The sequence below is a fragment of the Sesamum indicum genome, linkage group LG11 (genome assembly GCF_000512975.1).
Source record: "Sesamum indicum cultivar Zhongzhi No. 13 linkage group LG11, S_indicum_v1.0, whole genome shotgun sequence".
NCBI classification, from domain to species: domain Eukaryota; kingdom Viridiplantae; phylum Streptophyta; class Magnoliopsida; order Lamiales; family Pedaliaceae; genus Sesamum; species Sesamum indicum.
This window is the reverse complement of record NC_026155.1, coordinates 9,496,451-9,511,038: the sequence shown is the minus strand read 5'-3', so window position 1 is coordinate 9,511,038 and position 14,588 is coordinate 9,496,451. Positions and strand designations below refer to the sequence as shown.

At 36.6% G+C, this 14,588-nt stretch overlaps 2 protein-coding genes and 1 non-coding gene across 4 annotated transcripts in view; 2 read left to right on the top strand and 1 right to left on the bottom strand.

Moving 5' to 3' along the window:
• On the top strand, positions 1,320-11,837 carry LOC105173715 (RRP12-like protein). 2 transcript variants are annotated; one of them, XM_020697737.1, is made up of 18 exons: positions 1,320-1,961; positions 2,801-3,332; positions 3,507-3,767; positions 4,025-4,116; positions 4,813-5,016; positions 5,093-5,497; positions 6,413-6,591; positions 6,720-6,813; positions 6,940-6,996; positions 7,646-7,780; positions 7,909-7,980; positions 8,215-8,328; positions 8,405-8,566; positions 8,652-8,780; positions 8,963-9,064; positions 9,149-9,228; positions 10,584-10,733; positions 10,869-11,837. In XM_020697737.1, exons 1-18 carry the CDS (start codon positions 1,464-1,466, stop codon positions 11,479-11,481), a joined length of 3,879 nt encoding a protein of 1,292 aa, XP_020553396.1. In that variant the 5' UTR covers positions 1,320-1,463; the 3' UTR covers positions 11,482-11,837. The 2 variants fall into 2 exon arrangements, with proteins under 2 accessions (XP_020553396.1, XP_011093877.1); XM_011095575.2 differs by having other exon boundaries at positions 1,464-1,961; positions 10,878-11,837.
• On the top strand, positions 12,240-12,313 carry TRNAV-CAC. Its single transcript has one exon. It is a non-coding gene; the product is annotated as a tRNA-Val (tRNA).
• LOC105173713 (3-oxoacyl-[acyl-carrier-protein] synthase II, chloroplastic) overlaps positions 13,236-14,588 on the bottom strand; it is a 6,588-nt gene continuing 5,235 nt past the window's right edge. Inside the window, exons 12-14 of the mRNA XM_011095574.2 lie at positions 14,227-14,286; positions 13,722-13,876; positions 13,236-13,503 (exon numbers count right to left, since the gene is read on the bottom strand). Coding sequence (XP_011093876.1) covers positions 13,760-13,876; positions 14,227-14,286 — 177 coding nt within the window. The 3' untranslated portion in view covers positions 13,236-13,503; positions 13,722-13,759. The remainder of the gene's footprint in view (positions 13,504-13,721; positions 13,877-14,226; positions 14,287-14,588) is intronic.

Genomic DNA, 14,588 nt, shown 5'->3' with positions numbered 1-14,588 from the left:
ATTATCCAGGAGCTACATAATTATTTTCCATTTTAGAAGATATTTGTATTTTTTTTCAAAAACTATGTATTTGTAATTATATCAAACAACAAATACAATTGTAATTTATTTTATTTCTATCAATTGGTTATCATATTATCAATAGTGTAAGAAATAATTAGGATGTCATTTCACACTTGATTACCTACCCAACATTTATTAATTATCATAAAATGTATTACAACATGTATTGCTCTTTACACACAAAATTACATATGAATGTGTTACATGTTTGAGAACAAAAGTTTCATAGGGGTCACATACAAAATTTAATGCAATTAATAAGTGTTAGGAGGGAAGCTCAACCGCTGCACTGTGTTTAACACGTAAAAGGGCCGTACTCCTTATCTATAAATTTTATTTTTATTTAATAGTATGATATTATATTTTAAAAATATTAATAAACATATAGGATCCGCATTAAACTCTCAATTATGGTACAACTCTAAAAAAAAATAAATTAAACGTAATATTTATTATTTATGCCACAATGACTTTTGGTTCAACGATTTAAATACTTATATAATTAAATATAATTTTTATTTCTAGTGTCCAATTTTTATGATTTTCTTATATTTATTATATAATAGTAAATTAAAGAAAAATGAGGGGAAGAAAATGGATGGAGAGATGGAAAAGCAAATCATAAAAAATCAAAATTATATTTTAATTATGTAATTAGTAAACAGTTAAATTAATTTTGAAATTGATAAGTGCTAACTAATATATCCAATGTCTATCACACATCCCTGTGGCACACTGTGGTATAGAAGATCCGAAGACGGGCAAATTTAATTTTTTAAAGCTAATATGAGGCCCATTTTACATGGACTATGTACTGGGCTTGACTATAACTTACAAAGACATCGAATTGGGCTTGATTGTGAGTTTTAACAAACTTAATTGTGTCAAAATAATGTTTCAGAATTGATCCAGTTGTTTGGGAATCGATCATGTGTTTAGATTGGTTTATAAGTATAGAACTACTGGCATAAGAATCAACGCGGACCAAAATATTCTATTTATCTCCATAAATCAAAATAAAATGCTTCAAAAATTCTTAATGTTCTATTTTTCGACTCGATTTTAGTAGATACACTTATTTTATTTTTTTGAACTATAAATAATTTTTTTTAATATTCAGTTCACTTTATTATTTTATATATATATTTTTAATAAGGAACAAACCAGTTCTGTATGAAGGGTTTAAATTTATGCAAGAACCTCATCCCCCCATTAAATGTGAAAGGACAATTCTATCCTAATAGTCCATTAGAGCCCCAGCGCAGAAAGTCTCTCTTTCACCCGATTCTTCCCAACCTAAAAAGCTCCTAAATCACACACCAATAAAACCCTTTTCCCCTGAAAGCTAAAACCCTACACTTGGACGCCCTCAATCTTCCGCCCCTACATCCCCGGCGATAATGGAAGGCGTCGAAATGGAGGCTGCGCCACCATTACATGACTCAAACGAGGACTTCTGCTCCGCCGTACTCTCCCAGTTCAGCAATTCAAACAACGAGCACCACCTCCACACCTGCGCCGCCATAGGCGCCATGGCTCAGGAACTGGAAGACCAAAACCTCCCCCTCACCCCCATCGCGTACTTTGGCGCCACGTGTTCCTCCATCGACCGCCTCTCCTCAACCGCCGACTCCCCCGGCCACCTCCTGGACTCCCTAATTACTATTCTGAGTCTAGTTATCGACAGACTTTCCCCAGCTGTGCTCAAGACGAAATACGTTTATCTATCCGGGCTTCTAATTCGGATTCTTCGAGGGAAATCGATACAAGTTAATGGCGTTGTGCCCGGGTTAAAGTGTTGTTCCCGATTGCTGATCGTGAGGGAGCAGGTGGGGTGGGCAGACGTTGCAGAGTTGTACAGCGTCCTCATCAGTTACATAACTGATGATCGGCTCAAGGTCTGGAAAAGCTGTGTCTTTATAATGTTTCTGTTTATGTTGTTAATTTTTCCATTATTAGCGATATATGCATTTCTGGTATGTGTGGATAACATGTGATACTCAAATTTGTTTAATTGAAAAGGGAATTCCTTCCTAGGTGTCATTTTCTTTTAGGCGTCTTTATTTTGCGGAGACTGTTAGTAGTGCAGCTTGGCTAAAGATTATGTTGCTTGATGAAATTTAAGGTATTTGGAAAAGTGGATTTTTTATGAGTCGCTGAAAGTGTTATTCATTCAGTTTGTGTTATTTAGGATGTTCGTACCAAATGTTGCTTCTTTGAGAATCTTGTCTTCTGAAGTTTTACTCTTTGATTTTTTGCTTTCTAAGAACAGTAGATTTGAAAGGACTTTTGTCCACCATTTGAGATAACTGTTTCATTTAAGTTGCTTAGTTTAACAAGATAATGTAAGTAACCCAATAAGCTATTTCTCCTGTCCATAAGCCAGTCAAATTGCATATTTTTCTTTTCAGTCATCTGTAAGTAGTTCAGTAATTTTGAGTGACTATCATTGTTTGGGGACATAGCCATAATATTAAGCTATAGGATGCTTTTCATTTCTTTTTTTAAAAAATTATTTGTTTTGACTGAAAAATCAATTTAGTGCACCTGGGAGAGGGAACACAACTAATACATGGGTTTCTCAGAGTTGAGGTTGTCGAAGAACCAACAAATGGTGGAAAAGTACATTGGTTTATGTGAATGACTGTTGTCTTTTATGGATGGCTAGTTTTCAAACACAATTCTGTACTCTTCTTGACTGACGTCTCTGAGCATGATTTGGATGATGAAACAACAGGTAAGAAAACAATCACATTCATGTCTCCGTGATGTCCTGGAGTATTTTCAATTAGTGCCAATGCTTTCACCATTGCTGGCACCTGCAAGTGAAGCCATTACAAATGTCTTTGAGAGGTTTCTTCTGCTTGCTGGAGGATCAAGTGGAAATGCTTCGGAAGGGTCCAGAGCAGCACAGGAAGTCCTTTACATTCTGGATGCTCTTAAAACCTGTGTTCCTTTTATGTCTTCAAAATCATCGGCAAACATCTTGAAGTACTACAAATCTCTATTGGAACTGAGACATCCCATTGTTACTAAACGCATAACAGATGGTCTCAGTGCCCTATGTATCCATTCTACTGGAGAAATTTCTGCAGAAGTCCTACTTGATTTGTTATGCTCTTTAGCTATCTCAGTCTCGCGCGACGAGTCATCTGCTGATAGCATGACATTTACTGCTCGCTTGCTAGACACTGGGATGAAAAGAGTTTATTCTCTCAACAGACAAGTTTGTGTGGTCAAGCTTCCTGTTGTTTTCAATGCGCTAAAAGGTCAATTGTTGTTGTTCTCTTCTTTACTCTCTTTTATTATTCCTTTCGATTCATGAGTAGTCTAATCCTTTGGCACTTTTTCCCCTTTCCCCCCCTTTTTTTTTCTGAGTACAAAAAATGTGGTATATACTCGCATGCAGTGTACTAAACTTTTCTCCTTTGGGCTTTGCTCAGATGTGTTGGCTTCTGGACATGAGGAGGCCTTGGTAGCTGCTGTGGCAACATTTAAGAACTTAATAAATTCATGTATCGACGATAGCTTGATAAAACAGGGTGTCGATCAGATTTCAGTCAGTGCCAATGCGGGCACAAGGAAATCCGGACCCACAGTCATAGAAAAAGTTTGTGTAACCATTGAAAGCCTGCTCGGTTATCAGTATGAAGCCGTCTGGGATATGTCATTCCAAATTGTTTCGACCATGTTTGACAAATTAGGTACGCACTAGATTATCTGCTTGTTTCAGATGCATTTGTGAATTAGTTGCACACAGGCTTATTTCTAATTTATTTGGTATTTTAACTTTCCTGGTGACCTGGTTGGAAGAGATAAACTTTACCCAACACATCATTCCTCATTCATTCACTCAAAACATATAAAAGCATTGTTCTATTTTTATATCATTCATGTGATGACATTAGAAAGAGGATTTGTAGTAATTTGAATCAAGGGCCCTTACGGCTTGGCGTTGCAGGTAAACGTTCTTTTTACTTTATGAAGGAAGCACTCAAGAGTTTAGCTGATATGCAGAAGTTGCCAGATGGAGACTTTGCTTTCAGGAAGCAGGTAATCATCATTTAAGGAAAGTTAACTTGGATTAATGGCAGCTTGATGTACTTTTGAATAGTCTTTATGAATTTACTTTTATTCTTTTCAAAAAAGCCCTTGTATAGTCTTTTTGAATTTACTTTTATTCTTTTAAAAGAGCCCTTGTACCAAACTACTATCTTTCAGTATTTCTCTTAAAAGGATTCTCCCTCACGTCTCATACTAGATGATGAAAAGGCACTGGATCCGTCTTAGTAATCCTTCTGTAAATTGCTCGGGTGTAGCTTCCAAGGGAATGGTTGATTTTGAGTTTTAAGTTTGTGATTTCAGATAACCAAGTCCAAAAATATTTAGTCCAGTGAGGTTTTTTATGGATAACGAACTACTAGCTGGCGTTTATGAAAGATAATTAATGTGGGTAAAGAGTGAGGGTTTATTTTCTATTAGAGATAGTATGGAATATGTAGCATTTCGTTTATGCATCTTGTTTTGTTCAATTTGGGGTAATTTGTAGATACTTATGAGAGCATCTTGTAGTGTACTCAGGTCCTGACGAGTTTCTTCTTGAGAAACTCTAGGCAAGGCGTACTTTTAATTATAAGTATTCATTGCTTTACTAGTTTGTAGTCTGTGATTCTATCTGCTGGTGCACCGTACCTTGGTTTCCTGTCTAATTATATTTGGTTTAAATAGTTCTATAATTAATTCTGGCAGTTGCACGAGTGTGTGGGATCAGCTCTTGGAGCCATGGGACCTGAGGACTTCTTGAATATTCTGCCTCTAAATTTGGAAGATCTATCTGAGGGCAACCTTTGGCTTTTTCCAATTCTGAAACAGTATACTGTTGGTGCTCATTTGAGTTTCTTTACCAAATCAATTTTACCCATGGTTGGAGAAATGAAGAGGAAGTCTGCAATGGTATAAAACTCTCTCTCAGTTTTTTATCACAGATATTGTCTTTTTGGTGTGTACTGAACAAGGGTACTCAATTCAGCTCGAACAAGAAGGAAAAATACAGTCAGCAAGGAGTGTTGATGGGATTGTGTACTCCTTGTGGTCACTGCTACCATCATTTTGCAACTATCCTGTTGATACTGCTGAAAGTTTCAAGGCTTTGGAGAGAGCACTATGTACTGCCCTTCAAGACGAACCTGATGTCCGTGGTATAATATGCTCCAGCTTGCAGATTCTTATTCAGCAGAATAAGAGAATTCTGGAAGGAAACGAGAATAGTCCTAATATTGAAGTAGGCATACCAGAGAGATGCGCTATTGCCCTCTATACTGCACATGTTGCTGGCTCTAACTTGAGTATATTGAAATCCTCTGCTCGGGAGTTATTGTCTGTTCTTACAGGAGTCTACTTTAAGTCTTCTAAAGATACTGCTGGCATTTTGCAGGTAACTTGGAACCCCCTTTTTCCTATCTTTTGCTAGATGAGTTAAAATTCAATTCGTGGGTCATTAGATAGTATAGTCTTGTATTTGGGCTGGTTAATCGGCCATTTGTGAGATGTGTTTCCACATATGCCATTCAACTCATTCTGGAATGATGCAACTTGCAAGTACACTCCAGTAGTATTGCAACACTCTGGCCCTTGTGTCCCTATATTATAGATGCCCTGTATGTGATCTCTCTTTCAAATACTTAACAACCTCTGATACCTATTGATTGTACTTCTTGAACTGCCATAACGTAACCGTAACATCTTACTTCTTTATCAATTTATTTGCACAACGATCGTTATTGTACTCAGTCATAAACTATTACGCCAAGGTAGAACATAGGATATAATGAGCACAAATCAGCAAATTGTCAATACCAAACTTCTTTTGAGTGAATTGCTTGAAATCATGGAATACAATGAATGAAAGCTTTATTCGGAGGATCCAGAGCTGAATTCATGAATGACCGCCCAATTGACATGAGTCACATGACATATATGATAACTTTTGTACGTGAGAAAAAAAATTTGACCTGCACTATGTTTTTTATTTTACTCAATAACTTCCCATAGTTTCCCCTTCTTTAGCATGCTCCCCCTTTTCTCTGTTTTCTGTATTTCTGGTTCAGAAAAGTTGAGACATCCATCCCCTATTTTGAGAAAACTAAAAACAGGGGGAGACCTGCCATAATTCTAGATAACCAACTTGGCATCCAAGTTGAAAAGTCAATGAAACAGGATTTATTGTGGCACCTGATGCTAAATGGTTATCTAGATTTGTCAATGAAATGAAATGATCCTGGCATATTGTTGAAAGAAATTTTAACCTTCATCAAGGTAGCTTTTGATGAGTCTTGCTTGTGTCTTGCAGTCTACAATTGGAGAGCTTGCTTCAATATCGGATAAGGAGGTGGTCACATGGTTTTTCAAGAAAACCATGCAGAAGCTTCTGAAGGTTACTCAAGAGGCTGGCAAATCAAGAAGCTCCAAGAACTCAAATCTCATGCAGGTTGACAACTCATCCCATGATGGATCACTGTCAACAGCCAGGTGCGTTTAATGTGTATCTGGGTGTACAACTATTTCTCATTCTCTTTCGAGTACCTTGCCTGAATAAGCCAAGTAACTGAAAACTACATCTTTCTTTGGAGTTTATAATAGTTTTTTCTTGATTACAGGGGACAATTATTTGACCTTGCAGTTTCCTTTTTACCTGGCTTAGATTCCAAGGAAATTGATCTTCTATTTGTTGCTGTACAACCCGCACTGAAGGTTCATCCATATTCTTCTCTGTTACTACCCACCATTGTGCATGTGGACTGTGGTGGAGGATATATATGTCCTTTGGATTGAATAAGTATACAAACTAAATTCAAGTATGTATCTTCTGCATTCCAGGATGTTGATGGGTTGGTCCAGAAAAAGGCCTATAGAGTACTGTCTTTGGTGTTTCAGGTACTCCAAAGCTCCAAATAAGAAAATTTAGCCCTTGTAGAAGTAAAATCTTTGTTCAATCTGGTTAGTGGTTGACCTGTTGTTGAGTTCCAATGTGTAAGATGCAGCGACAGCTTCTTCCCCTGTTTGCAAACTAACTATTTTACATTTTAATTTTGGCTTCTGTTTTGTAAAAGATACATTATTTTGTGGAACTAGTTTCTGAGACATGTACAACTATAAATCCCAAGATCTTAGTACTTGATGCAAGCAAAAAATGTATGGTTAATCTCATAAGTATTCTTAAAAAGAGTAGCCTATTGTAATCAATTGTGATCACCATGAGTTGGTGTCATTTTCTGAAATCTCATGGTCTCTTTTTTCCTAGATCCCACTTTCCTCATGATATTATCAAAATTAGAGTATATGAATCACGTTATAATCATTTCCATTATATGGTGTCACTAAAATGAGCTGATTTTTATGTGAATAATCATTTTTTTCATTTGTGAAATTTGTTTATACTACTGCATCTGCTTTTATTACTATTATCAGTCCACGGTTACTAATGAGTGCACATTTTACCAAGAAGGAAGAAAGGATGCATTATAATTCTTATTGAATGTTTTCACATTTTGGCTGATGACCTAAGTGAAAATTTGATTGACAGTACTCTGATGACTTTATTTCAAGAAAATTGGAAGAGGTGCTCAGTTTGATGATTGAGGTGCTGCCATCATGTCATTTTTCTGCTAAACGTCACAGACTCAACTGTTTATACTTCTTGATCATCCACGTTTCTAAGGTGAGAAGCACTACACTAATATTCTGTTATAGCTTAGCTTGACAGGAGGTCGACCTTTTGAAATGGATAGTGTCATATGAGTTCCACACTTGGAGGAGCTTTTAATTTTGCATTCCTATACAATGCAGGAAGGGTCCGAACAGAGGAGGCACGACATCACTGCCTCTTTCCTTACTGAAATTATACTAGCCCTAAAAGAGGTACGAAGCTTGTCATTTACTACTGAATATGTTGTTGTTCCATTATGATTAATTGGATTAAAATAGTGGAGCTTTATCATTATGTTATCTTTCTTCAACTCTTTTAGGTATTAGATCTTGAGCTATAATTGCTTTACATTGCTCCAATTTTTCTGGGCTTCACAGCCAGGCTTGTTCACAAATTTTGTAGTATGTTTCAGGTGTTGCATCTTATTGGTTTTTTTTCCTTGCTAGGCTAACAAGAAAACAAGAAATAGAGCATATGATATTCTCGTCCAGATTGGTCATGCATGTGGAGATGAGGAGAAAGGCGGCGAGAAGGAGAAACTACACCAATTTTTTAATATGGTACTTGATTTATTATGCCCATGCTGACATTCCTTGCTATCCAATTATGTTACATTCCTGTTTTTGTTATACGTAGGTTGCTGGGGGCTTGGCAGGTGAAACCCCTCATATGATTAGTGCTGCAATGACAGGCTTAGCTCGCTTAGCTTATGAGTTCTCGGATCTTATTTCCGCGGCTTACAATGTTCTTCCATCCACATTTCTCCTCCTCCAAAGAAAGAATAAAGAAATAATTAAGGTCCACCTTTACAAATTGAATATTTTAAAATCTGCTAGTCTTTTTGACTGACCCTTTTGGTTCTATATTATTGCATTTTTTGCAGGCTAATTTAGGTCTTCTGAAGGTATTGGTGGCCAAATCACAAACAGAAGGTCTACAAACACACTTACGAAGCATGGTGGAAGGGTTGCTGAACTGGCAAGATAGCACCAGAAACCATTTCAAAGCAAAAGTAATTAGCCTTTGGGTTGTCTCTTGTAAATCTCATTCTGAATATTTTGGATTCTATACACCATCTAAGAAATGCTTGCTGCTACAATGAGCTGAAGTTATGCGTAAATAGTCTCCTTTGTGCTCTAAAATTTAGTTTGATTTAGAGATGTAATATTTGCTTGTTTTTTTGTATTTGTGTAGGTTAAAATGCTTCTTGAAATGCTGGTGAAGAAATGTGGCCTTGATGCTGTGAAGGAAGTCATGCCGGAAGAGCATATGAAACTCCTAACTAACATAAGAAAGGTTTGTAGTAATTCAGATTAGGATGGTTAACTCTTTCCTTTTCCCGGAAAATATAACTTTTTGGTGAAATTCTTCCAAATGCAGCTCAAGGAGCGGAAAGAGAGGAAACAGGCTGCTAAATCTGTAGAAGACAGGTCCATTCTATCAAGAGCAACTACATCCAGGTATTTGCTTTTCCTGCTATGTACATGGATGCTTAAGAATTACAAAACCCAAATGCCCCCAAAGTTCTTCAAATTTAGTGTTTCCTAGATCAACAAGTACAACTGGCTGTCAAAATCATCAGATAATGTAATAATTGGAAAGCAGCTGGCAATTAGCAATATCTAAAGATTATGGCTGGCAGTCCTGGATTTATAACATAGTTTCAGCAATAGGATTAATTACATTTAAGATCCGCTCCGAAAATGCGAAATTAGGATTTGAATGGAAAATACTGGCGTTAGCCGAAAAAGAAAAATACATAAATTTCTGATTTTACCCTCATTCAACATTTTCCTATCATATTTTTATACTTGTTACGGTTTAAATATAATATAGATATAAACGCAAAAGTGTATTTGTTTTAAAATATTGCTCTCAAAATAATAGCCATTTGATACAAAGTAATAATAAATGAATGAAAAAACTAGTCATCTTTTGGTGCTCTTTTGCTTCTTATACATGGAGTGAGCTTAACATCAATGTTGTATCTATTTCTTGTAAATGTCATGTTCAAGTATTTTAATCTAGTGCTTCATGAAATATATGCAACAATAGTGTGCACCACACCCCATATATAGGAAGTAAAAAAGTAAAAATTGACTAGTTTTTCCATTTATAAATAGCTACTTGTTGTCCAATGGCTATACTCGGGATAGTATTTATTATTTCACCCCTTTTAATTTATATAAACAACGTTTGCCGGTAAAATTGGGAATTTATGTAAAAAAATTGTTGACGCCAACATTTTCCGTCCAAATTCTAACGAAAGGGGTAGCATAGTGAAGTTTCAGAGGGGGCGTAAGTGTAATTTTATAACTTTTTTGGGAGAAAGTGTAATTTCGTATTTTCAGATGGGGTCTAAGCCTATGGCTGGCTGTCCTAGATTTATAACATCGTTTAAAAATATTGAGTTATCAGCATAGATATCCGACATATCAACTAACCATAGGAATGCTCTCTCAAGTTACTTTCATTCAGCTGAGATGACTATTTAATTTGCAAGCTATCTGTGTGCATGTTTGCAGGTGTACACCAAGTTCTTCAGTGAAATAATTTTATTCTTTGAATCGAGTCATATTTGAATGCTATAGCAGTCGAAATAAAATGTATACTTCTCAAAGATTTTGTCTTGGTTGGCAAATTGGGACAGTACTTGAATAGAAAATCTGAAATAGGCTGCCGAAGTGGACCTTAATGAACCTTTCAGATATTTACTTGAGAAAAAGGAACCATAATAACTGTACCATGACTACTTTCATTAGTCACATTTTAATTTTTGTTGGTTGATGTGGTTGTTCATTCATCTGTTTTACAGGATAAGTAGATGGAATCATACAAAAATATTTTCTGATTTTGATGATGGGGAAATGAGGAACAGTGATGGTGAATTGGTGGATGAGAAAAGTATTTCTAGCCGGCAGAGCAACTATTCCTCAGTGTTACAATCCAAAGCATCTTTGTTACGGTGAGTTTAGATTTTTGTGTAACTGATTAATATAATCTATATGGGACTACTTAGGATATCTGATGCCACTATAGCACCCGGGCAGGTGACTAATCATACTCTGGTTCTATGTTTTTTAACTAACAATTGGTAAAGCATGACCAGGTCGAAGAAATCCCGTAAGGCAGCAAAGAGCTTGCAAGAAGACTCATTTGACCAATTGGATGATGAGCCTCTTGACTTGCTTGATCGGCAGAAAACAAGGTCTGCACTTCGATCGTCACAGCTGGTAAATAGGAAGTCTGATTCAGATGAGGAACCAGAGATGGACGCTGATGGGCGTCTGATTATTCACGAGGATGCTAAGAGAAAAAGGGCCGATAGGAAACAGAAGCGAGAGGTGCCCTCGGACACTGAGGTAGATGGAAGAAGTGAAGCTGGAAGTCACTTGTCTGCAAACTCAAAGAAAACTCAAAAGCGCATGAAGACATCAGAGAGTGGGTGGGCTTACATGGGCAAGGAGTATGCAAGTAAGAAGGCAAGTGGTGACGTGAAGAGAAAGGACAAGCTCGAACCTTATGCATATTGGCCACTTGACCGTAAAATGGTGAGCCGAAGGCCAGAGCATAGAGCAGCTGCGAGAAAAGGCATGGCAAGTGTTGTGAAGCTAACAAAGAAGCTGGAAGGAAAAAGCGCCTCACATGCCCTTTCCATGAAGGGAGTAATGTTGAAAAAGAGCAAAAAGAAAGGCAGCCAAAAGAAAACATGAATGGCTATTGACGTTTTGTGTCTGCTGAACTTGTATTTGGTCATTCAATTTTTCTAGATTTGCTTTTTGGGTTTATTTCTAGTGCAAGTTCGCAAAGAAGACCTGGCAGTGCATGAAAGATTGTATGAGTTGCATGTCCCGGCAGTGCTTGAAAGAAGACCCCCCATTGGCACCTAGGAATTTGAAATTAAAATGAGTTATATATTTTTCCAATGTATATAGATGAAAAATCAAGTCTATATAAACAAGCTTGATTCTACTTCTTATCACTTAATTTTTGTACCTTGAGTGATATGACTTTGAGAATTATCAAGAAAATTGAAGCATGAAATGTTATTAGAACTTATTGTTAGTTATTTTCGTTGTTCATGGTTTCCTTTATCTAGTTAGATTTAAGGCGTTTGTTCATTTGTATTCATAGTTCATACCTGATGAATTAAGTTATAATCGAAAAATCTGCAAATGCTGCTCCGAGTTTCAGGTTTGGACAGCTATGTAATGGCAAGCCAGAAGTCGTATTTTATTCGTGAAATTCAACGTTAGATGTCTTGCGTATGAACAAACCTCAATGACTGCATTCTGAGGAACAAGTTTTGTTTTCATAGATTTTTTATGAGCTCATAAAACATTGGGTGTTTTGAGGAATATGTTGGGCTTTCAGTTGCCCGATGTCTGCTAAATCTTAAGATACGAGCTTCGTCGATAGGTTGCTGTGTTATTCGAAGAAATTTAATTGTTGGATAGCTGGATGTCAAGACGTCTGGGTGGTGTAGTCGGTTATCACGCTAGTCTCACACACTAGAGGTCCCCGGTTCGAACCCGGGCTCAGACAAACTACTCAATATATCGCTTTCTCAACATCCTTTTTTCAGAGCTGTTGGATTGGAATTTGGACCCAGAGAATATATGTATTTATAGGTCTAATTCTACTATCCATTACACATCATTTATTAGTGGTGTTGCACATTTCATTACCATAACAAACATATAGGTTACTCTGGTTTTTCACTAAAGCTTCTCTGTTTTTCTTCCTTCAAATATAGACGCATGAAATCAATTATCAAGGAGTTTAACAACGACTCCAGGACGATGTGTGAAGGGACAGATTTGTCGCAATGGTATAAATTTATCAATGTGGTTAAAAGTGGATGTGGGGTTAATAATGGTTCATCTCGTAAATCCATCACTATCACCATAATAATGCCATATTTTCTAATTTCTACCAAGTTATGGACAGAAGCCGCTTCCAGTATCTGTATGGATATGATTCACACTCACCCGCACAGGTGACAAATCGGTGAATGTGTGTCCAATGTATGGGACTTTGTGAAGAATATTCAGCACATATGCGGATATACTTCCCATGATGCCTTAAGCAAAATGTTAAAAATAAACATGAGGAAAACAGAAAATTTGGATTGGAAAAAGACGTGGTATTTGTTTATTTAATTACAAGAGTTTCCTATCTTATGCTACGGGATTTTATGTATCCAATACTTCGGCATATTATATATGATATTTATTAAAGCTATGATCTTTTGCTTCAGTTTTGAGAGTTTACTTGCATTTGTATATAAGATTAGATAAAAACCATTCAGCATATACCCAAGTAATCTCATGCATTGTGGTTTTCTGATGGACTACATTATGTTTTTATAGAGGAGCTGTCAGCATTTCATGTCATGTTAGGACCATCTGATCTCACAGCATTCATGTAATTAAAGCCACACCTTGTTCTACAAGGATTCAGTAAATTGCAGACATGACATGTTTTCAATGATGCCATAAAATTCCAAGTCAAAATTTAATCATACAGGTTAGGAATCTTTGTTTCACTAGTACATCTAAAACAGCTAATTCAATCTAAATCCAAGGTTAGTGGTTACAACGATGAAAAGAGCACCACAACTACAATCTGGAGGACCTACGAGTTTCCATTGCCCCTTCGCATCTAAGGGCATTTCTTTTCCCTTTGTCTCCGATCAATCAACCCAAGGAACATAAGAATGCCAACCAAAGACACTGCAGAAGAGCAAAACCATCAGATTAGCTAAGAAGCAACAATAAACTATAATACCCATAAATCACCAATAGCACAAGTCTCCGTCAAGAAACTCAACATCACAGAGTTCTAATGTGAAGGACTGTTTCCTCGTATTTGGCAAAATTAGAAAAGAAATATGGTTTGCGTATTTCAGCTGTTTTACCAGCCTGGAGGCCAATATGTATACATTACATACCTTTGGAGCGATTCTTTCTAATTTAAGCACCACAAAATCTACTGGAATGGAGCAAATAAAATTGATGAATTGTGGCCGCCAAACCCAAATGAATTAGACAAAGCCACCTTAATTGCCAGTCGTTCTTTTGTTGGCCCCACCAGCACATTTGTATCCTGGATCAAGTGCAGTCATCAAGAAATGTTTATGAGAACAATAATGGCGGATGAATTGACTTTGGTTAGCTAACTGCATTTTATCATCAATACAATCTCTGTCAAATTATGCTACCAGTAAAGAACATGGCCCAAACTAACTCCTGCAAGGGCTATAATTAGGTCACTATAACCCAGTAGAAAAGAAACTAAAAAGGGAGACCGATTTCACAGTTCAATTTATGCATGTTTTGATCTGTCTGATTGCATGTGATTGAATTTTATCCTCCTCTATGAAGTGTCCTAGCTACATTCTATAGATGCTCCATTTGCATGTGAGATTACTGAAGTTTAGAAGGCAAAAACCATACCACACCATCATCTGGATTTTCAAGATTGATATTGGGATGAATCCAGCCTGTCCGAATTGCCTGCAAGAAGATAAGATCGACTTTAACAAAGGATTACACGTAAATCATTAGTAAAGCCCAAGTAGCTAATAAAATTAAGATGCTCAACCGTATAACAAGAACTGGAAAGGATGACTTTGCAACAAGATAAAACATAATGCCTATGAAACAACAATGTTTGGCCTTGGTGAAATCAATAAAATTAAATAAATAAAGCGGATAAAGGGAACACTTCAATAATGAATCCCACAATTACACAACATGACTAAACGAGAACCAAGGAGCATTAATTGGATGGAAGTGAAAGTCAAAGTATATAGTAG

Excerpts from the sequence above, each read along its gene's own strand:
- LOC105173715 (XM_020697737.1), top strand. The coding sequence starts at position 1,464 with ATGGAAGGCGTCGAAATGGAGGCTGCGCCACCATTACATGACTCAAAC. Across the intron at positions 4,117-4,812 it reads ACTTTGCTTTCAGGAAGCAG|TTGCACGAGTGTGTGGGATC; the intron begins GTAATCATCATT and ends TAATTCTGGCAG. Across the intron at positions 6,814-6,939 it reads CTGTACAACCCGCACTGAAG|GATGTTGATGGGTTGGTCCA; the intron begins GTTCATCCATAT and ends TCTGCATTCCAG.